We start from the raw sequence: 24,168 nt of genomic DNA on the forward strand, positions 1-24,168 counted from the left end.
GCGCATGTGACCAACAGTTCACAACCCAAGCTGGACTTGGCCAACATGAGGGGCATCGACATCCCATTCTTTGTAATGAAAATCGCATCAAAGCAGCACTCAAGGTCAAAGGTAAACCGGAAGAAGTGATTGCATATGGTCTCCAGATGAAGTATCACTCCTGAGAAAACTAGACAAGAAATTTGTAGGATGCAAATTCATTAATAAGGAGATAACTAGCATCCTCAAAACAAAAACACCAAAGCAAATCTCTGATAAATGCAGAAACCTTGGAAACACCCCGGCAGAGGTCCAAATCCCGAATGATGTGAAAAAAGCAGAGGATTCACACAAATCTGAGACATCGAATGCTCTCAATAATTCAGAGGAATCAAACCTGCACCAAAGATCTCATTATAGACCACCAGCTTCGATCCCTAAGCATAAGGACATAGGCAACCAATTGAAACAAGCTGAAGATCTTGTGGGTGTGAGGAACAACCCAGACACCCTGCAAAGAACACAGCTCCCAAAAGCCTTTGTGAACCTGATCAAGGACCTGTACACTGGCAACACAATAGTGGTTGAAGGGAACAGAACTTATACCACACCAAAGCCATTGAGAGGGGTATAAAAGAGGGTGACCCACTCTCACCCATATTATTTAACATTGCTCTGGATCCATTGATATGCTGTCTGGAAAAAGCCAGCTCAGGAGTTGCTATGCCCCTGGGAGGCAGAAGAATCCAACTGCTCGGCTTTGGCCTTCGCGGACGGCAGAGCCCTTCTGAGTGACTCTCATACCAGTATGGGAAGGAATCTAAAACTGCTCCAATCATATTGTGACCTTACAGGCCTCAATATCAACATTTCATAGACAAAAGGCTTAGACTTTACATTTAAGAGGAAGACCTTCCTATACAATCATTTCGACAATTGGAAGCTTCATGATGACCTTATTTCCTATATATCCCCGGGAGAAACTGAGAAATACCTGAGTGCCCGTATCAACCCATGGGCAGGTGTGTCAGAAGGACAGTGGAAGGAGAAGCTTAAGATGTGGGTAAGTGGATTGCAGGCAGCATCTCTCTGACCAAAACAACGCCTTGAAATCTTGAAAACTCATGTCATCCCCAGACTGTATCTTCACTTGATCCTTTCCGAAGTGTCTCTGAATATGCTTACAAGACTGGTTCAGATAATACGCAGTGCCACATCTTCCGCCTCAGATCAACAATGGAATCCTGAATTCCAACAACAGGAACGGCAGGATGGGCATCCCAAAACTGGAAGTGCAGATTCTATCGGCAATCATCCACAAATGTGAGGTACTGGAGATGTCTAAGGATGTGGTCATACGGGCCTCCTTTCTGCATTCAGGTGAAGGCAACAGAGACACCATTGAAGGACTGCAAAAGCTCAAAGCTCTCAAGGAAATAGAAACCTTCCTGCCAGACACCCAAAGTCATACTGAAAGTGACATGGACCTGATAAGCCTCAACCAGGCAATTATGCTAGCACTTCGTGAGGCAGACACCAGTGACAGAAACCAGCAAATAAGTATGCAGCATGGTCAGATTGGGAATTCAAAAAGTGGCGAATGCTTGAATGCGAAGGAGTGGGCATTCAATCTACAGAGATGACAAAATCTCAAACTCGTGGATTAAACCAACATTTCAAATGAAATCCTCATGGCTCATAAACAGCCTGCTCTTAAGAAGTGATCTGTATCCAACAAGATCTGCCCTATCAAGGGGAAGACCGAACATAAACAAAACATGCAAAAGGTGTGATGCTGTAAGTGAGACCCTTTCACACATCTCAGGCTGTTGCTTATTTGTTAAGAACTCAAGAATTAAACGCCATAATAAGATTGTGTACCAGTCGCAAAAGTACGTCTGTAAGTATGGCTGGACAACATGCATTGAGCCATGACTGGTTGCAAAGGACAGCCCACTATGGAAACCCGACCTCATATTTAAGAAGGATCAGAAGATCACGGTAGTTGATGTTACAGTGTGTTACGAAAATTACAACAAAGCTTTGGAAAGGGTAGGGGAAGAGAAAAGGCTGAAATACAACCACCGAGATAATGGGATTGATGGGAGGCTCTGAGCCGAAGTTCTTTGGCTTGGTAATGGCCGCTCAAGGCAAGGGACTGGGTCTCAATAATAGCCTCATGAACTTCCTCAGTATCGAAAAGTTCCAAATATCTACCTACAGATAACCAGACTTACCTTATCATTTACACTTGAATTACTACAACTCTTCAGTGATAAGTGAGCAAATGAGGAATAAATGCTGCAGACCAGCTCCAGCTGGAGACAATGACCAGGCCAAGAAAAAAAATTAAGGGTGCAGGTCCATTAATTTAACAAAATCAGTACAAGCACTGGACTGATGGTACAATCACACCTCGCCCTAGTTAACATCAGTACGACCCGGACCCTGGCCCATAGTAATGCTAGAGGATAGACATCATTGGCGAGCGACGTAAAGACTCAGAAAAGGCACTCATGGGAGTGTTTAAAAATATTCCCTAAGGCTTCATTGGCTTCCTCCTCAGAGCTGAAGATGAAGCTGAAAGGAACTGGTGCTGACCTCTTCTTCACCAAGATTTGCTGGGTGCCTTTAGTCAGTGCAGGTGAGAAGAAAAGTTACTAATTGTGTAAGAGAGGTAAAAGCTGGTGCAGGTTAAGAATGAGCTGGTGTTGGTGATAATGGGTGAGCGTGCAGCACAATGAAGGATATTGGGTCAGTTGCGCATGGAGATCTCCCCATTTGCAAAGAGTGTGGTCGTGCACAATCCAAGATCTTTTTCCTTTACAGTCAGTGCTTCTATAATGCAATGGTTGCCTTCTTGTGTAACCCCGCGTTATAGAAAATCCGTGAGCACTTACAAGTGTTAGCGTTGTAATCGCACTACAGCCCACACATGTTTTAAAAGACTGCGCTGTAGAATGAGTGTCCCCAATTCATCAATCGCATTCCAGTGAATTCGCGTTGACGAAACACGCATTGTAACAGAATGACCTGTATTGCGTGAGGAGCCTTATGTCCAACACCTTTCCTCCTCCTGCTGTTGGTCTTGGCCTTCTCAGCCCAGAGGTCAGTCGTTTTTATCCAACTAGACAAAGGCAGTGATTGAGTATGATTAAAGTGGTTGAAAGAGCAATTGTTAGTGATGTCTGAGCAGGAGAGATGGGAAGGTGTTCCCAGTGAGTAGGGAGTAAGTGCAGAGGGCAGGTAGGTCTGGTAGTTTTGTAGGATGGGGTGGGTGAAACTATTGAGCGGACATGATGCAATACTGAAAACTGTATTCCATGAGCATTAGTAAAAGGACCATGGGTGGCCCTGTGAATGTGAAATAGCAGAGAGAAGATTTTGACACTTACCCTCATGGAGTACTGAAGATCATTAAATTACTGCCTGCACTCCTGGGCACTGCATTTCACCCAGGATGCTGCACTGACCCAGGTCACTATTTTATTTCTGGCATAATCTCCTTTTGCCAGTCATCAAGATCACAGCACTCTCATCCTCTTCATCATTCTATCCCCCAGAAACTCCAGGTCCCTGTCAGCAAACAGCAGTTAACCTACCTTTCTGGGCCATTTCTTTGGGGATAATGGTTTAAGGTCCTCAGGATGAAGGGCTGGCAGCGTTTGAGGTGGTGTGCCACTGAGCTTTAAATACGATGCCAACAATGTGAACACCAGATGGTCTCAGCAGTGGCAAGCCCTTCACCTATCCTGATACATGCTTGCCTAAGATGGGCACCAAACAGTCCAATATTTGGTTAGTGAGGTGAAGAGCAGCAGATTACATTGGTAAGGCACAGTTGGTGCTTAATGATCATGCTTCACTTTGGTCATGGACAAGCTGGAGGTCATTCAGAGGAGGCACCAAGATAAACCCACCGAACAGGTGACCAAAGTTTTATTGAAGATTTAGTAGGTTTTAAGAGACATTGTAAAGGAGGAGAGGTGAAATAAAAGGTACCATGGGTACTAAATGAATACTAGGAGACAGTGATATTTGCAGATGCTGGAGATCAGTGTGTTGCTGGAAAAGCACAGCAAGTCAGGTAGCATCCAAGGAACAGGAAAATTGACATTTTGGGCCAGAGCCCTTCATCAGGAATGAGGCTGGGAGCCTTGGGGGGTGGAGAGATAAAAAAATGAATACTGTCTAAAGCTAATGGCTAAAATAAATAAGTTTGTTTCTGCTTCTCTTTCTCTCTCTCTCCCCAGCACACAAACACACACACATACATCTCATTCAGAAAAGGAAGGAGATTTTACAGAAGGAGTGAAAAATAACTGCAACTATTAGTATACCGTGAAGCAAAAGTTCATTCTTTTAGATCATATCAAGCTTAAATCCCATTTATTTGCCATTGCTTCATACATTTTACTACCTTTACATCAAAGCCTCAATCCAAAGCACACAAATGCTAGATCTCTGACTAACTGAACTCATTGTAGCCCTCATGTAACAACGACATTAAAGAATGGATTAAACTAACACCAGTGTTATATGAAACCAATCGATAAATATATTATGCCACTAAGAAACAACTGTAAAGGAGTGAAAAGACTGACTGCTCTCTCCCATCATGCCCACTCCAAAAGACAAATGTTGTGCAAGAAAATACTCAACTAATAATTTTGAATTCTTACGCTAATTAGAGGCTTCATCCATGGATAATGTAAAAGCAGAAATTAATTTTTGAGTTTGTTCAACTTGTTTACCCTTCTGAGGTTGAAGTGCAAATTAAAGGGACATGAGAAAACTCATTTCTGATTCATTCAAAGCTAGAAATGAACACTTAACTTTAAAAATAATAGCAGGATAAGCATTATCTCATGAACTGTGTACACGTTGAATTGAGAACTTTAGAAGTTTCCACTATATCACAATATATAAAAATATGGAGACGAGGGATGTCAAAAAAAACACTCAAATTAACAACAGAAATTTGAAGAGAGTATAGTCCACGAATGGTAAACATAATCTTTACCAAATATTTATGTTACAATTTATCTTTTAATCTTTATCACAAAGATAACAGAATGAATAATCCAACAAGTTAAACAATTGAGGACAGAAGTACTTTAGTACACAGACTAAAAAAGAATGAAACAGATTTTCAGTGTGGAGTTCCTGCATGTACCATATGTTGGTATTCCTAACATATGATCTGTAAGATTATACTTATAATAAGATCCCTTTAATCAGTACAAGTTGTAATTTTATTACAGTAGATACTCATTTTCTGGTGTTAAACACATTCTAAAACATCCTTTGTGGCATGACTGTGTCAACTGAATTTGAAAAAGCATCAGAGATAGTATATACGGATAATTGCAAATATCTGTTGTCTATATCAGTTTGGAAATTTTTTTTTTTTAAAAATCAGACTTTTTAAATGTACACATCAATGAGAAAAATTACATTTCAACAACCAAATGTATTCTTTCTCTCTGAACAGAAATATTGATGGCACTGGGCAAAAGGTGTATCAGCTCTCACTCTGACACAGATTTAAAGCCATTCTGGAATATCTGCATCAAAGACATTGGTAAGTTACAAATTACTCAAGGGAACCTATTTCATTTTACCTGGGCAGAAATCCTGAATTCACCATATTCTTTCATAAGATCCTGAGTTTCTTCAGTAGTTTCCCCAGCAGAGGTATGGGTGGAGAGGTAATATTCGCCTGTTTCTTGGATCCAGTCCAAAGCCTGTTGTGTGTACAGGGATTAACAATAAGGTAAATGTTCCACCTAAAATGGCAAAATTCTTTCCTCAAATTCAGTGGCATCTGTTTGTTTTAGTCCTCCTCCCATTATCATTACATCATAAGATAAAACTCGAGCTTCACACTAAAAAAAAGAAATCACAGAGGACACAGCTCCATATGTAAAATATTGTATTAAACTGCAATTTATTATAGCAAGTCTTTGCCTCTTCCCCAGAGCTGGTAATCAAACCTTTGGAGAAAGAAATGAAAACAAAGTACGAAAGCTTACAGTGTTGTTTTTACTGTGCTATTCCTGATGCACACTGAGAGAATATGTATTAAAACTTTGCATTCCTCGTCATGATTTCTATCCAAAACCCTTCGGTAGTATTATTGATAGGAGCTCCCTTGAAAGATTATATGTTCATCACAGCTTTGCTTTCTTTGAAACAGAAATATGCACGCACTTCAAAGAATGCAAAAAAACTTACCAAGGCTTCAAGTTAATAATCAACAAAGGATTGTAGGTAACACCTACCTGTTTAGCACTTCGTTCAAACACTACATACTGCTGACATTGGTCTAGTCTTCTCTTTTTCATTGTCCAGAAATGAAGAACTCTGTTCTCTCTCTGAAGCAGCTCACTCAGAATAGCTGCAAATCAAAATGACACCATCACTTCCTTGAATTCTGACAGCATATGGGGCTATTTTTCCAATATTAATTTCTACTAAATGTTTTCATTCGCTCAGAATGATGAAATAAGATTCAATTGCACTGCAGTTAAAGATGAACTGTCAACATCAGGAAGCTCAGAGTTAAAAGACAAATATGTGATTGGGTTAAACTCAAAATGTTTATGTAAAAGTAAAGTGCTGGAAGGTAAACCAATGAAAATTCATTCAAATATACCCTCCTGGATGACAACATTCAATCAGGGAGATTTAAACAATAGAAGTTTTATTTGGATTACATGCAATAAAAACTAGTATGAAAAAGATAAAATTAACAACAATAACAAAAAAAAAACAGATTCTAACTGTTGAGCAGCAATCTAAACTTACAAAATGTTATTATTACTTGAACTAACAAGTTGCTGGACAAAAATGAATATAGTTAATTTTCTGAGTAACAACAGTGGATGATATCCCAATGGTGCAACTTTTCTTGCGCCAAACCCACCTTTTACTTGCTGTTCAGGGCCTCTTGTATGAGCAGCCACACCAGGCATACTCACATTGTTCCTATGAATGTACTTCAAAAATACCTCAGCATTCCTACGCGCCAGAGTGCAGGCCTGTGAACACAAACAATAAGCTCATCAGAATCCATGTGCTCTTCAAACTGATCACACCAACTCCTCTTCATTCGTGCTTTCCATACATAAACACAGAAGGAGTGATTTACAAAGCAAGGAAATAGTGGCTGCCCTTCCCATCTGATGCCATGCTCAGGAGAACCTTTAAATGGGTGTCCGTCACTGCAATCTGAAGCAGGCAGGAGACCAGTTCCAAATGCAAGTCACAGTCTAAGCCAGCTGTCAGAAACCATCAGCAATTTTCAAATCAAAATGGCAGGATCTTGTATCACAAATGCTATGCTCATTCGGACCAGGCAATGGGCAGTCTAACAAGGGACCATTAAAAAATGGATAGATGCTTAAAGAATACGAATCTCATGACACTCTGAAACAGATTGGGGAGGCAATTTTGAGGAAACATCCATCCTGAACCCACAAATACATTACAACCTGTAAGTGAGCAGGTTTCAATCCATCCTCCTCTTTCATTAACCAATTCCACACAACACCACCTCGCCATACCACAACATTTTAGTGTTAATTTTCCATTTGGTTCGCCCACAGAGTCCTGGGATATTCCACTCCCCAGTTTGGTGTGCTGCCCACCAGTGACCAAAGAACACTGGGCAGCACACTGACTGAATTGGAAGCCCAAACCAAAACATTATTCAAAATTTTCCGCACAGCCCTTGTGACAGATGCCCAGCAAACTTACAAATCTGCTTTGGGTGAAATAACGACAGTTGGTACTTATACAACCCTTTAATGTAATAAAACATTGTAAGGGAATGGAGATTTCAAACAGTCAGTTTGGGCATGGTGAGTTATTAACTGTCAATATCTTTATAAAATTTGTCACTAGTATGTATTTTTTTTAAACTGGGCCAAGAATTAAGGTTAGGTAAAAGGTGGAGCAAGTTTTTTCCAGCTTTACACAGTGTATACAAGCTTTACTAGAGAATGTCTAATTGGTTAATTAGGTAAATAGTTCAAACTACTTCAAGCAGTGTAGCTCCAAAAATACAGGAGTCTCTGTGTAGTTTGCAAACTGAATGGAGACTTCAAGCAAAAGGAATTTTCGGAGGAGAGGTATTTTACATTTATTTTCTTCACTATCCAATGGTGGGCTTCTACTTTGATGCAACAGAAGATGAGGAGGTGTTTCTTCACTCGGAGGGTGAAATTTTCTATCCCCAAGCTCAGTTATTGAATAGTTCAAGACAGAAATCAATAGGTTTCTAGAGACTAACGACATTAAGAAATAAGAAGATAGAGCAGAAAAATGGCATTGAAGTGATGATCAGTTATGACCTAGAATGGTGGAGTATTCCACAGTCTAGGTCCTAATGCTTTCCCTCAACCTCTCTGTCTAAATGGAGACTATGTGACCATTGTCAATTGTCATGAAAACCCACCAATCATCTTTAGGCAAGGAAATCTGTCAACCTTATCTGGTTTAGCCTAAATGTGACTCCAGACCCACAGCATTGTGGTTAACTTTTAACTGGCTTCCAGACGATTAGGGATGGCTAATAAATTCTGGCCTAACTGATGATGCCCACATCAATGAATGATTAAATAAAAGTTAGCAATGCAATCTGATCGCTTACATTGGAAGCAACTATCACAATGTTACATTCATCCTTTGGCGAAAGAGGGAACCTGAAGAAGAGTTGAAGCTTATTGAAACTGGATGCTGGAAATGCATCAAAGGAGTTAGAGGAGGAACAAATGTTCAGTACTGCTTTGTCCAAGGTTTTTATATATCAACAAAATAGAAAGAAAATTAAGGTAATAATTAAACAATTAGTAGTTGTTTATTTGTCAGTTATTCAACTGGAAGCATTTAAAGACAATAATTGCTGAGTTTAATTAATTGCATTGCAGGGTTCTGAACATTAAAGGAGTAATTTTCCAAGGCTGTACTGATAGCAGGAAAGCTCATCAGCCATCAGTGCATTAGCATCCCAAATCAATAAATTTATAATGTGCTTTTAAACCATCGCATTATTTAGCCATAAAGGGAATCAGAATCAAAACTGAGAAGCATATTTTATTAATGAGCAATATCATTAAAATAATTAATTGTCTTATTAATCCTTTCATGTTCAAATGATAAGTGCAGTGAAAATGTTTCCAGTTGCGTGGAAAAGCAGAATTAGAGGACTTAAACATACAATATTCACTAATGAATCCAATAGGGAATTCAGGACAAAACCTCTTAACATTGATAGACTAAGTGTGATTAGAATACGAATCTCATGACCACAAGGAGTAGATGAGGTAAGTAGCAGAGGTGCATTTAAGGGGAGATTAGATAAACACCCTGAGGGAGAAAGAATTAAAAGGCTATAGTGCTTGAGTTAGACAAAGGGCAGTGGAATAAGATTCATGTGGATCATAAAACCCAGAATGGACTAAATGGTCCATATTGCACATTTTTTGTAACATTTACTTCTAAGTAAGTTAAAGCACTGATCAAAAAAACAAAACAATCAGTAGATGACCATTTAATTCAGGGAGATTACAGGTTGGTTAAGAGGGGAAATTGGAAAATGTCACACCCTTACAGTAGTTTTAACAGTAGAGGCAGATGGCAGGGTTCTGAAGTACAGGGACTTACTTTATTTTAAAGTCTTCTCAAGAAAATAAAGTGGCAGTGCCTTTAATAGAATCAATGGAACAATTGCCAAATATTTTATGCACTGTTTAGTCCACTTCTGATGAGGACTTTATTTTGTTTGGACAGAACTTAAAGCACATTACTTCTACTGTGGCCACTTGAGTGCTTTAAAAAGGGCTTGAAATTCTTGAAGACAAAGTATGTGGAAAGCCTGAATTCTGTTGGGAGTGGAGAATGTCAGAGAGAGCATGCCACAGGCAGAGTGAGCACTGCAATAAAACTTCAGGTTGAGCTCAGGTATATTGAGATTTTTCCGGGAGCTAGCATGTGATCCAATGAGGCTTCAGGAAGGGTCCCAGAAGTTTCCAACAGAAACTTTCTGGAGGGGATTATATTTTAAACACAGGTAATTCTTCTACAATGCAATGGTTGTGTTCTTGTGCAACCCCACATTATAGAAACAATGCTTAAAGTGTTGGTGATGTAAACATTTGCGCTTTAGAAACAGTGTCCCCAATTTGAAAATTGCATTACAGTGAATTCATGTTGATGAAACGCGCATTATAGCAGAAAAACCTGTACTTGAAGTCTTCTTTGTAAGGAGTAAAAATTCAAATAAGAGACAGCATGTCTTCATGACCCCAACTCCCTGCCAATGGAATGGCTTGATGCCAGCAAATTTGGGGTCACACTTTTGATGCAGCCTCCAGCAGTCAGCTTGGCATGTTAGAGGCTCAGGTCTGGAACTAGGGGGTACTGAGTTCCAATCCGGGACATGTGTTGGAAGAGCAGGCCCTCAGGAAATTCAGACCATAACTTTTTAAGCAGACTGGGAAAGATAAATTACCTTAAGAAAGGCTTCTTTTTGTTCCAAATGCTTGCTTATTAATGGTGTCACATGGTCAGTGTCAGCATTTGGCCCCAATTTATCTTGGCCTCTACACCAGTCTTCATCCCTTCTGTACTCTTGTTCCAGACTCTCAAGGACACTGCACACCTGATAACAGGGAACAAACATCAGAGTGGACAACTCAACACACACAGCTTCCAAGATTAAGCAATTATACAGTCATGGACCACCATATTGGCCTTGACTCAATAATAACACTGTCACCTCTAAGTCCCAGGATCAAGGATCACAATCCAACAGCACATAACCTAGATTAATATTTCAGCGTAATGCTAAGGGGAGAGCTGTACCAGAAGAGGTGCTTTTTCTTATAAGAGATGCTTTCCAGTTCAAGTCAATGAAAAATACCGAAGTATTATTTCTAGTGGAAGAACAGATCTCCTATTATCCTGGAGAAGACATATGTCTGTCAGGACCTGGTGGATGGATTGCAACTCTTCACAAAATGCAGCCAAGAGTTCAGGAGAGTTGACACTGGAAGCTGGCATAAATATCTCTGCCTCATTTTGTTGCTAAGTGACTAATTATCTCAGTTATACTCTGAAATTATATCCATAGTGCATGGAATTTATAAACCAAAGCTCATCTGTCAAATATGACTTAAGTAAATTTGTGAACACAAAGTACAAGACACAATCAAGTGGAAACTCATTATAATGCAGCATTTGTCAATAAATTAGTGAAAAAAATTAATGTTTTTGCTGTTATAATTCAGAATTTCAGCTTTAGCACTTTAAATATCTATGTATAATGTCTAGATAAAATGCATGTTTGAATTTTCTACCTGTTCAGATGTCTTATAGAAAGCCACAGATGCGTTAACCAGTTTGAGTCTGTCCTCCATCTTCAGCATTAGCTGTTGCCAGTGAAGTGCTACTTTCTCAGCACATTCTCTGATGGCATCTGAGTCATAGTGGCCAGCTTGTAGCATGGTCTCAGCCTTCTGCTGTACCTGAAGGGCACTTTGGTGGGTTTTCTGTAAAGAAGTGGCATGAAAGAGGGACTATGTGTAGGGAGGAAAGAGAGGTTTGCACAGAAATGCCAGACAGATGGTAAAAGGGATTAGGTGTGAGTAATGAGATGTAGGAAAGTTAAACATTTTTAAAGATTTGCATTGAAGTGTTAATTCTAATAACCAACAACAGTAGAGAGGAAGAATATCATTTTAAGGGACGTAACAAAATTTGCATTCTCGACATACTTTGATCTTTATAGTTAGGATCTGATTTTATCTCAAAGTGTTTAAAAGCATGAAGTTTAAAATTGAGGTCAGCAGGGGCTCATGTGAATCCATAATTACTGTTGCTTTTTAATTGTGCACTATATGGAGAAGGAGAAATAGGAGTGATCTAACATTCACATGGATTATGTCCAATTTAATTTGTACATGGAAAAGTAGTGGATCAAGTGGGAACAATGTTTTGGCAATATTTCCCTCATCTCCAGTGTTTTCAAAGTCAAAATAAAAAACCAAGGAAAATGATTCCACCTTGTGTAGCCTGAAAAGTAGCAGTGGATGATTTAATTGCTGTAGATTTTATTTTTAAAAATGTACTATCTCAGCATGGACCTGCCATCTTGTCAGTAGAGATGCAAGGTAAGAAAAGTGCCCAAAATAACTCTTGGTTTTGTCTTATATTTGCCTCCCTCTTCTGTCAAACTGAAACCCTCAGAAAAGGGTATGAAAATAGAGCCCCATAACAAGGTGTGGTTTTGTTCTGCAAGCAAACAGGTTGCAGATGTCACGATCAAATAGTACTTGCCTACAAAATGAGAGAAAAATAAATCAAGACCTTCCTATAAAAGCCCTTTGTTAAACTAGTTTACTAAAAAAATGTTGGTGGAACATAGATTAACAGATTGGCAGCTTTATGACGCGAGATGATTTTGGATAATACATCAGGCAGTTTGGTGTTTCTTTTTGGATTAATCAATTGCCAATGTCAATTTACAATTAGCAAAGGTAGGGAGACGAAAAACACCCAGAAACTATAGACCCATCAGTCTAATTTTTTTTGGGGGCAAGTTACTAGAATCTTTCATTATGGATGGAACACTTGACAAATATGAACTAATCATGTAAGTATTTGGTTAATTATTTGAGACTATCACAAAAAATGTGGTATACAATATATGGGAATGTCTTTGGATGTTATTAACATGGACTGAGAGCTATGGTACGTGCACATTAGTACCCTTATCAAAATGGTGTCCAGGGTATTTCACATTGGAATTGTGCACACATACCTCCATTGCTTTTTTGAAATCTTAACCAGTATTCATAGCACCAAAACTGGGTTTCAAATAGCTGAATATTACAACCCTAAACTAGAAACTGTGTGTGATGATGTACTTTCTGTTATCGTCTCTGAACAGCCAGTCTAATTTTAAGGCTCTGTCCCACACTTGCAAATCATGGGACCATTTTAAATAACTCAGCATCTTAAGATAATCCCCCGCATGAAGGGATTGTCTTATGAGTAAAGGCTAAATAGGTTGGGACTTTACTCTCTGGAATTTAGAAGAATGAGAAGTGACCTCATTGAGACACATAGGATTTTTAATGGGATTGGCAGAGCGAATACTAAAAGGATGTTTCCGCTCATGCGAGAGTCTCGGACTAGAGGGCATTGTTTCAGAATAAGGGGGTGCTAATTAACCAAAGGTGAAATGGAATTTCTTCTGTCAGAGAGTTGAGGATCTTTGGAACTCCTTGCCACAGATAACTGTGGTGGCAGAGTCCTTGTTTCAACTAAATGCTGAGATAGATAGATTCTTGATCAGTAGGGATATCAAGGGTTACAAGGAAAATGCAGGAAAATGGATATGAGGAATGTTGGATCAGCTATGATCCTATAAATGATGGAGCTTGAGAGGTCGAACAGCCTACTCCTTTTCCTATTTCTCAAGGTGTTAAACAGCTCAATTAGATCACCCCTTAATCTTCCATATTTGAAAGAATGTGAGCCTATTCATTGCAATCTATTCTTATAATAGACACTCTTTAATCTCTGTCTCATTCTGGAGAAATTCCATTACCCTTCCACTATTAATTAACCTTCATGAGATGTGATGCCCAGAACTGAACATAGAGTCATAAAAACGGTCTAATCAGAATCCTGCACAGCTGTAAAATGAACTTTTACCCCAATGAACAATCAAGACTGTAAATATGGCCCTGGCATGCAATTCTTCAGGATAATGTCTTGTGCACTATTAAATGGGAATGAAGGAAACAGAAATATAAGGATGGCCTATTTGTTATTAATTACTGGAATACTGAAACAGGAGAAGCGGGGAAAGGGCAAATCATCACATAGAATTTTCACTTGGAATTTGGTATGAAAATTCAGGTAGAAGATACCATTTTTACAAAGCAAGAGTTTGTAAATCATTGACCTTAAAATGGCTTTTGTTGAAATTTTGTCCGAAATAATTCAGAAAAAATCCTGTAAGCTTAGCTAATAAGAAGGAAGTTAGGTATTCCAATAAATTCAGTATGATCCATTGTGATTCCATCAGTTGTACTGCAGAAATGGGTTGTTAACACCTTCTGGCTTATTTTTATTACACTTTATTTGATGCATTCAAACTTTTTTATAGCACAGGATATCATTTTTATAAGTTAGATAAATGCAATTCATTACAAATCTTCTTTATTACTTTTGCAGCTCATTTCATTTGAGCTCCAATATGATAACACAGCGAGAGCTGCAATACAAAATGTAAATAGAGTTTTTGTATCACACTTCTGGCCAAGTTCCACAAGTCGGTCAGGAACAGCTCTGAGGAAATGATCTTCCATTTAGTCACATCACATGCTAATTTATTATTTTTAAGAAGTTTTTGGTTCATTCATATGTATTTGCCAATTCATCTGTTTCACTCTCTAAGGAACTGTGAATCTTTATTGTGTTACAAAATAAAGCAAGTGGAAAAACATGTGCAAAGTCAGAGATACATCTAGTGCTGTTTGTTAGTTTTTAAAGGACATGCAAAGTAAATCCATTCAAGAAGACAGAACACAAATCCTTCAATTTAAATACCAATACAAAAGTAAGTATTACCTCTATGGCCAGCTGAAATTGCTCATGTTCTCGCTGAAGCTGTTCTGCCTCAGATAGTGAACTGGCATTAACAAGGCTTGCATTGAGCATAGACTCTCCATTTCGTATCCAACCTAATACCTGCAGGAGAAAAACAGAAGTTCAATATTGTATCCTCTTAAAGCATTCTCACCATAGTGTGTTCGCTGATTTCCCTTTTAATTGGTTAAAGATGAATATCTTCTGGAAGTACAAAGATGTGAAATTCAGTCTTTTACAATCCTGCCTGCACAGTGCATGCACCATGGTCAATAATAATCCCTAAGGGGATCAGAGACAGATGGTTCAACTGTTCTTTTGTTGAGAAGAAAAGGAAGAGGACAAAGTTATAGAATTGTCAGGACTACTCTTTGTCCAAAAATAATGTATAGATTCCAGTACTGCTACTATATTATACAGATTCAACTCAGTCATTGTAAGCACAAAAATCTGTATCTAGAGCAAAACACCATTGATTGTTCAGCATTTATCCACATTATTAGGGATTATCAACATAGCTTTCACAATTGTGATGATAGCCCTACTTTAAATTTTACAAATATTGGGAGAAACAAAAACATTCAATTAGTTACTTCTGTATTATGATCAAGTATAATTAGTTATCATTTTCATGAATACCATGTTATAATATGTATGGACATTCCTATCAATTAGAAAGTTTTGTGGGACTCAAACAAAACATTGATATTTGTATAAGCCCATCATTATTTAAGACAACATTGTTCAGCATTCAACTGTCAATGATATAAATGACAGAAGGCAGTAATCCTGAGAAATTTGATTACAGAAGGGAGAGCCCAGATAAGGGAGTACTTCCCACTTGTTAAGTAACATCAAGCCTTTTGGAATTACTTTCCATTCAGCATACTCATTTCTTTCATCATACAATGTCACACAGCATTAAGAATCTTCTACATTTAATTTATTCAACATATATTGGCCAAGTACTTCTCTCAATTTCAAAATACAAGACATTTATTTTAGCTGAAGTTGATAGAGTGACCTCTCCGCGATTTGTCTTGAGCTTTAGTCACTATTAGTTTGCTCCCATTCAGTGTCATTCACAATTTTAAGGTCATCTAATTGAAATATGTGGCTATATCTAAAATGTTTTGCAACTAAACTGATGAGCAAAATTAGCTATGAAAGATTCTTCTGTAATTTAATCTTAGTGTTACCCTCACACTCTTAAAAACAGATACAGGGACACAAGAAAGAAATTTAAAAGCCTCAAGTTTGCTAAACAGGATATTACAAAGGTGTGCAATGTTGTTCATTGGAGTTGGTAAAATAAATCACATTTATTCTCACTCATAATGGGAAGAGGTGCTAATTGAATATGGTGTTCATTATTGATTAATTATAAAAACAGAAAGAAATGTGGATGCTGTAAATCAGGAACAAAAACAGAATTAGCTGGAAAAGCTCAGCAGGTCTGGCAGCATCTATGAAGAAAAATAACCTTCCTCAGAATTTATTAATAATGTTTAATTGTGTGCAGATTTATTGGTGATTCATTTGTACCCCTATAATTCGACACAGACTGAAACCATGTTTTTTTGAGTTAGGAGGTACATGCTTGAAATGCATATCTCTGTAAATGAATGCTATGGAAGAGTATATAAACATAGATTCCAGTTCTAGCTATCACTAACTGGCTCTTTGGAGTGTAATAAAGTATGTCCACTCAGCTAGCAGTTAAGTGCTGAAAATAATCTGTGAGGCAAGAGAATCAACGCTTGTAAAGGTTGCTTTCTTGGTGTGACGTTAAATCAGGAGTGAAGGGATTTCAAATTTCTCTCTTTAAACGCTTGCTGAAAGTTCCACATTTTCCACTAGTTTACTTTTTTTTTCTTACTTTGTGTAAATTGATAACCGAGTTCCACACCAATAAAGACTGGGGATCTACATACCTGTCTGTCAGTTTGGTTGAAGAATAATGCGTGGTTAAGTTGTGGGTACGGGATTTTGATTAAAAAAAAGGACTCTGTCCTCCAGTTTTAAATGAAAAACAGTAAGGACTCAAAACACAGATTACACTTTAAACATTATTTTCTCCTTTACCTGTTTAACCTCTGCCTGTAGGTGACGAAGCTGTAAACATTGCTCGAGGCGCTTTTGGGTCTGGTCAGCATTCAACTCGAGCTCTTGTTGTTTATCATGAAGAAACTCCAGCAGTTCCTGCACTTGTGTTCCTAGATCCATGTCTTTATCACAAGTTAGTTCAATTCCTGATTAGAATAAACACATTTCATAGCTTATTTGAAAATCTCTCCCTTTTTCACACGTCTCAGCACCTGAATTCTTCTCAGCCTTCATTCAGAAATGTTAGATTCTGGAAAGGTTCCATTGGTATGGAAAATATAAAAAAAATTCTACAACTAAAGAAAGGAGAGGTGCAGAAAACTGGAAACTAAAGGCCAATTGTTAAATGTCTGTTGTAGAAGTTGAGTCAGAATAGATCATTAAGAAGGTTATAACTGAGCACTTGCAAAAATCAAGGTAACCATGAAGAACCAGCAGTTTTATGAAAGTCCTGTTTAATCAATTTATTGGAATTCATTAAAGCAGGAAATTGTGCTGTGTATGAAAGGGAGACAGATGATGTACTATACTGGATCTCCAGATAGCATTTCACAGGGTTCCACATGAAATGTTATTGCATGAAGTTGGAGCTCCTGCTGCGCCTCCAACTTTGTATAACTCATACCAATGACTTAGATGAGGAGAGTAAATACATCATGGCTAAATTTTCAGATCACACAAAGATAAGTAGGTAAGTGTGTTGTGAATATGATGTAACAAAGACACAGAACAATATAGATAGTTTAAGTGAGAGGGCAAAAATCTGATTGATGGAATATGATATGGGAAAATGTGAAGTTGCTCATTTGGCAGGAAGAATAAAAGAAGTATTCCTCTAATAACTGCAGAATTCCAAGGTACAGAAGGATCCAGATGTTCTAGTGTATGAGCCACAAAAGGTTTGTATGATACAGCAGCAAATGGAATACAATCCTTTATTTTGAGAGGAGCTGAACATAAAAGTAACAAAGTTATACTTCAATTATACAGGGCATTGGTGAGACCACATCTCAAATATGATGTGGAGGTTACTGCATTTATTTATTGGACTCCTTACTTAAAGAAGGATATAAAGATATTAGAGGAGTTTTACTAGATTGCTACCTGGAATGAATGCCTTACAATGAAAGATTGGTTTGGGTTTCTCCGCTAGAGTTCAAAAGAGTGGGGATTCAAGGATTATCAAAGATAGACAAATGTGGAATTTGGAACACAAGCAAATCAGCTATGCACTTACTGAAGGGTGGAACAGGCTGAAAGCCTAGTTTTGCTCTTAATGTGTTTGTTTTCATGTTCAAGACCTCTCACTTTGAAGTAATACTATCCTCATTCCCACTTCAAACAATAGAAAATAATGTCTTTAGAAACCGAACTGCACAACTAAAAGTTTGCACTTTCTTAAATAAATTGGATAACTTTTGGTTAGAACTTCTTTTGTAAATAAAACTAATGATATTTAAATGTACTAGTAGCTACATTAGACCCGGTTAGCCTTTCATTAATTTGTATTCAACTAAAAATACATTTCTGGTTGGAAATGACAAGATGTCCCTGAAATATCACTTTTGTATAGCACTACTGTGGAATTATGTGAGAACTGTCAATTGTGGTTCTCTAATTACAGCACGGATAATAGTTAGCTGTTGCATTTGAACTCCACTGAGCAAAACCCTTTCTCGGAAGGTTAGTGCATGTGGATGCAGCGTTCCACATTCAAATATAAATGTAAGGAGCAGACTCAATGATATATGAAGGTCCTACTAATCTCAATTCACAATGATTCGTTGAGAGTGCCTCACTTATAGTAATATAGTTCCTGCTTTAAGGAAGAAGAAAACTCTCAGGTAATCAACAGCAAACATGACATCACTGACTGCAACTACCAAGATAATACCAATTCTATTTGTGGGCCCTGGCACACCTATTTGGGAACAATGCAAAAAAGTGCTTCCATAGGTTTGGACCAGTAAGAGTCAATTATCGAGCAGTGCCATCTATTGTAAGGCTATCTACTGCTTTCACGCTCACAAAACTGCCATCACTAAAGACTCACTGTGACCTTATACCTACTTCTACTACTTTCCAGACACAAAATAATGCTGACTTTCATGGATGATGTTAAAGAGTGACAAATAAGATTACTCTTCTTGCCATAAGTTTAAAAATCACACAACACCAGGTTATAATCCAATAGATTTATTTGGAAGCACTAGTTTTCGGAGCACTGCTTCTTCATTTTTTAGAAACAATTTAAATGCATTCCAGGTATTACGCTACTAACTTACCCCCAAACCTGGTTCTGTGACTATTCCTTTCATTAAGTGTTTGTGATTGCCATTTCAGGATTTAGCTTCAGCCTTGGTAAAGTATGTCGACAGATTTACCAAGGACTGTAAAAATTGCTGACCTCTTATTCTGTCACTTTTAATTATCTACTTCATTTAAATTTCACCTGAATTTCACTTGAATCTCAATTTTATGATCGTGCCATTTGGTTACTTCTCTATACCATAAGTTATGCATTGTGATCTGACTGCCAAATCCATGTGTAAATAGCATACAATTCTGGGAGATTTAATTTCATTGCTAGTTGTTTGTAGACAGAGTGAACTGGTGCCTGAATTTTATTCAAAAGGTTTGAGTCACACCATGTTATATCAAGAAACGGCTGAAGGCATTGGATACTGCAAAGGCTACTGGATCTGGCAAATTTTGCAGTACATTATGAAGGCTTATACTCCCAGCCGAGAATTTGCCATGCCCCCAGCCAAGTTGTTTCAGTACTGCCACAACGCTGCCATCTACCTGACAATGTGGAAAATTACCCAGGTAGGTCCTGTTCCTACACCATGTGGTCTACAGCTGTTTAAAAAAAGGGTTGCTCATCACCACTCCTACCTAAGGGATGGGTAGTAAATGCTGGCTCAGCCAACAAAACCTACATCTCATGAATGAATGAAAGATAGCTAGTCACCAGAGTCCAGCAATCTGTCCTCCAACATACTCCTCGGGTTACCGAGGTGCCTTCCTGTTGGAGTGGTAGTGGTCGAATGGAACATGAACCTACTATCCTTTCTCACAGTGGCAACATTCATCTTCCCACAACAGCTACTTTGCCAGTGCCCACATTTTTGCTTGTCCATCTGCCCAAACTGTTCCCGCTCATGTAAAAATGATGCAGCCCAACATCAGGCCTTTGACATCCAGAGCAGCACAAGGTTATCCTCAGAGACCATCTGCAGTCTCTTCCAGCAGACTTCCACCAGCTGAGCTGCAGTCATCGGAGTAACACTATATGAGCATAACTCAGTCCAAAAATCAACTTCCTTTCTGGTGGGATCCTCCAGGAATCTGTTCCATTCACTGATTTCTCTCCATCTCCTGTGCACGAGCTGAGTTATGAAGTAACCTGCTGTCAGGCCTTTTATCAATGGGTTCACTGAAAGGCTGCCTGTTCAGTAATGGCACAACTACAGCACTGGAGGGATGAACCTAATGCACAAAGTTCCACACTAAATTATAGAACAGGCTGCAAGAAGTGGTAAAAGGAACTAAGCTTCTACATTACCTGAGGCTTGCACTTCCATGATATACTGATGTAAATCTTGGCCCTGCTGAATGACATCAAATGTCATGTTGTTCATGGCCAGTTTGCGCTCTGTGTGTCGCTGCAGTCGCTGTTCAGCTAAAGTCAGATCTTCTGTATTAAAATCGTTCATTTGATGAAGCAGATCTTCATTCCAGGCATCTAACTCTGCTGTCACCTAATAAAGTAGTACAGATATGGGCCAGTGATGAAAAATGGGTGATAAAATGAAACATTATGTTAAAGATTGATGTGAATGTACTAATTACTCTGATGTATAGATAAAGGGAAATAGTTTTATGTTCTGTAAATAAACAAAACCATTTGAAAAGTTTAAGCAGTGCCTCTCCTTTTGTATAGTTCCCTGCCAATGGGCGTGTACTTTTACAATAAGGTGTAAATTCAAGTAAGGTAACTTGATTTCAAAAACAAGTTTAAAAAAACACAGCTGACATTGCTCATGAAATAAAATTGTAAAGTTGTTAAAGAAAAATAACCAAAGAACTCCTAGTCACTGGGCCCAAAATGTTAACTCTGCTTTCTCTCCACAGATGCTGCCAGGCCTGTTGGATTTTTCCAGCAATTTCTGTTTTTGTTTGTGAAGCTGTTGCATGCAGCCAATTCAACACGAGCATGGAAACTCGCCACAGAAAAACATGTAAGTTACAAAAAGGGATTGTGAAGTTGGGTAGAACACTTGAGGATTGGGAGGCAGGAAGTTAGAGTTTGGTGTCTGTAAAGTGCTAGCGGGGAAAGCATTGTGTGGCCCTTTTAAAACATCATGTACTTTTTCTGTGTTTAGAGATTTAAAATGGATGTCTGTGAGCAGCAGCTTGAAAGTTTCCAAGTACACAGCCAGCACCTGAATTGAAACATTTGTATCAAAAGGCCACACAGTTAGCAGGCCAAGCAGCAGTTTTTACCAAGATGACAGGCTTTTGAATTTAGCCAATCAATTTGAACGAGGTACTCAGATACCAAAAACCTATTAAATTTATGAATAATGGTTTTGACAACACAGGACTGATCCTATTGTAAGAAATATTTATATGTCATCAAGGGCATAAAAAGAAGGGGCAGTTGGACAAAGACCCCAGAGCTAATTACCATCTGCCAGAGCTAATGGCCTTCAGTGATCGAGAGAGAATTACTGGCTCTCATAGTATCCTCTATGACTTAGAGAAAGCACAATCTAAATAGTAACGGTACCAATGACCCAACTAGTTAATATCCTTGATAGAAGAATTGGCAGAGAAGGTATTCCTGACAGAACATTCCAGAAGACATGTAACCTGGCTGTAATTTCAAAGGACTAAGTTCTAGTTGTATTTTAATATAGATGTGACTTATATTTATTGGAACAATATACCATTAGAATCTTGCTTTATTCAGGATTTATTTGGTTTGTTAATAGCCTAGTTAATTAGAGTTAGATAAATAAATTGTTACTTGTTGATTTTAAAGTGAGTATCAGGGATTTATTTTATTTAACCACTAGAAGTTGCTGAAAAAACAGATTACACCCCTTCTCACACTCCTTTTATAGATTATGGGACAGGTGTTCTCTTTGGGTGTTTTGGTTTTAGTGCTCAGAGGAGGGTCAACCTCCACTTTATAATGAAGATCATTTAGTTCAATCAGACAATGTCAGAACTTAGACTTCACGTCAGCAAATAATTTTAATAACACTTATCCATCCTGTTCAAACTCCCTCTGAACATCGTGCTGGCTAATAGTTTCTCTTTCCTTAGAGTTGATAAAGTGTGCTGATGAAGGGCTAAGCCTGAAACATCCACTCTCTTGTTCCTCAGGTGCTGCTGTGCTTTTTCCAGCACTACACTTTATCGACTCTGACTTCACCAGCATCTGCAGTCCTCACTATCTCTCTTTCCCTAGATAGTTGTAATTCAGGAATTCCTGTTTTTCGTGCTCAGGATAGGCTGTTGGGGAGGAGTTCCTGACAGGGTCAGTAAAGGTTAAGTACATTGTGCTAGTACAGGGAACTCCAAAGCTCTTGGGATATTGAGGCTCAGACCTCCATGTTAGATAGCCTGCATGGTGCTTTAAGGTATCATTTGTTGGGTGATTCAGATTTGGAACAGAATGGACAGCATTGGACAAGTTGCTGCTAACAGGGATTACAGAATGGCAGGCTGACCAGGAGAATACCAGAGCTGACAATGGCATGGAGACAGGCAGCTGTTCTGCTGGATGAGGTTATAGAGGTGGAAATAGACTGTCATTTCGATGAACAACCTATCAGACAAAGCTAAAAATGAAACTGAAGTTGCAAACAGTCCAGTTCAACCTGTGACAATGACAGGAAAAGATGTTATAATTAGTGGTTAACATATGGTATTTGTTGTTGGGGGTTCGGGGGCGAGGTGGTGGAGAAGGAAATTGTGACCGATCCAGCAATGTCTGTTGTAAATGCAATCTGAGAACAATCGATCATCGAGTGGTTGAGAAACCTTGGCTCTTTCAAAGATCTGTCACAGATGTGATGGTCCAAATAGACACCCTAATTTCTAATATAGTCACCTTTTCAAAACATTTAATGAATTCTGTTGGGTACAACCTTTCTGATCAGCTGAAATTTTCAAGGTGTTCTGTCATCCTAGCCATCACTATGGACTGCTAATTTCTCACCAACAGAAGTTCAGGTGACTAATCTACACTTCCTAGCTTCCCTCTGACAACTTCCTTAACTCATGGAGTCGTAGCAGGATGTGACTCTCACATTCTTAAAATTACAAACTGAGAAATATTGACAATCCTAACCATTTATCCACACCTTGAGTTCTATTATATGGAGAAACAGAGGTTGATTTCCATGTAAAATCGAACCATTACTACAGAAACTACAACTACTACTGTTACTACTATAGAACATGAATCATTATTTTTACTGATCTCTATCTTTCCTCATAAATTGTAAGTACAGGTAATTTATAAGTTCCAGTTAACAAGTGCCTCTTATCCAACATTGTGAAATATGTTGTAAATGAAAGGCAATAATTGGCCAGTATCTTTAGAAGACCTAAAACTCTAGAAAGATTTCCAGTCAATGTTTCCACCTTAAAGAAGGCAGCACTTTTATTTCATACTATCAAACTTATGACAGGAGTCTGACACTAAATATGATGATACAGGGCAATTCTAGTTCCTGCAGTAAAAGAGATGTTTACTCACAAAAATAAAATCAAAATGTCATCCTATTTTCTACTTTGTTTTCCATATTCAACCTCATTTTTCATTCACCCTCATTCTGACTCTACTATCCCTACCCCACCCACGTCTTTCCCCTACAATTTATGTGTTAGCAGCTGAGCTCTGTAGACTCAAGATCTGATGGAACAGTCACAGCTCCCTAGGGAAGTACTCCAACTGCTTGCTAAAGGTCAATGCTGCTATGTAAATCATAGACTTACCTCAATTGTGTACTGCTCAAAAATCCTAAGCTGCAAGAAAATATCTAACTTGATTTTTCGCTCGTGGAAAAGCTCTTCCATCTGTCCCTGGGCTTCATCGAGCTGCTGGAGAACACTTTCAATGTGGCTGATGGAGCTATTGTGTGGGGTTTTATTGTTGGAAATTGCAGAGTCCCTGTGGCAAACCGAAAGTTTAACATTAAAGCAATTCACGTAGCAGAAAGCTGTGGCTGCAAATTTTCAATAGCACTCACAACTGTTGAAATATACAAAACTGAAAAGGATTGATGAAGGTGCACTCAACGTTCATTCAGTGTGATAAGCATAAAAAAAAACACTTACTTGAAAAAAGTTCAACAAAGAACATACTTTTTTGCATTATCTGACATTTGACCTCAATAC

General features: G+C 38.4%; 1 protein-coding gene across 10 annotated transcripts in view; it reads right to left on the minus strand.

The window, feature by feature from the left end:
- Nucleotides 1-24,168, minus strand: part of kalrna (kalirin RhoGEF kinase a) — a 734,910-nt gene that overhangs the window by 288,393 nt on the left and 422,349 nt on the right. For 8 of the 10 annotated variants that reach the window (XM_043693728.2, XM_043693729.2, XM_043693725.2 and 5 more), the window contains exons 13-21: nt 23,767-23,941; nt 20,318-20,513; nt 16,729-16,895; nt 14,626-14,745; nt 11,343-11,561; nt 10,496-10,645; nt 6,908-7,022; nt 6,264-6,379; nt 5,604-5,726 (exon numbers count right to left, since the gene is read on the minus strand). In XM_043693728.2, the coding sequence (XP_043549663.1) occupies nt 5,604-5,726; nt 6,264-6,379; nt 6,908-7,022; nt 10,496-10,645; nt 11,343-11,561; nt 14,626-14,745; nt 16,729-16,895; nt 20,318-20,513; nt 23,767-23,941 (1,381 nt within the window). The remainder of the gene's footprint in view (nt 1-5,603; nt 5,727-6,263; nt 6,380-6,907; nt 7,023-10,495; nt 10,646-11,342; nt 11,562-14,625; nt 14,746-16,728; nt 16,896-20,317; nt 20,514-23,766; nt 23,942-24,168) is intronic. The other 2 variants (XM_087989060.1, XM_087989062.1) reach the window with 1 other exon arrangement.

Source organism: Chiloscyllium plagiosum, unplaced genomic scaffold (genome assembly GCF_037043375.1).
Source record: "Chiloscyllium plagiosum isolate Xiang-an unplaced genomic scaffold, Cpla_swu_hap1 HiC_scaffold_7, whole genome shotgun sequence".
Lineage (NCBI taxonomy): Eukaryota > Metazoa > Chordata > Chondrichthyes > Orectolobiformes > Hemiscylliidae > Chiloscyllium > Chiloscyllium plagiosum.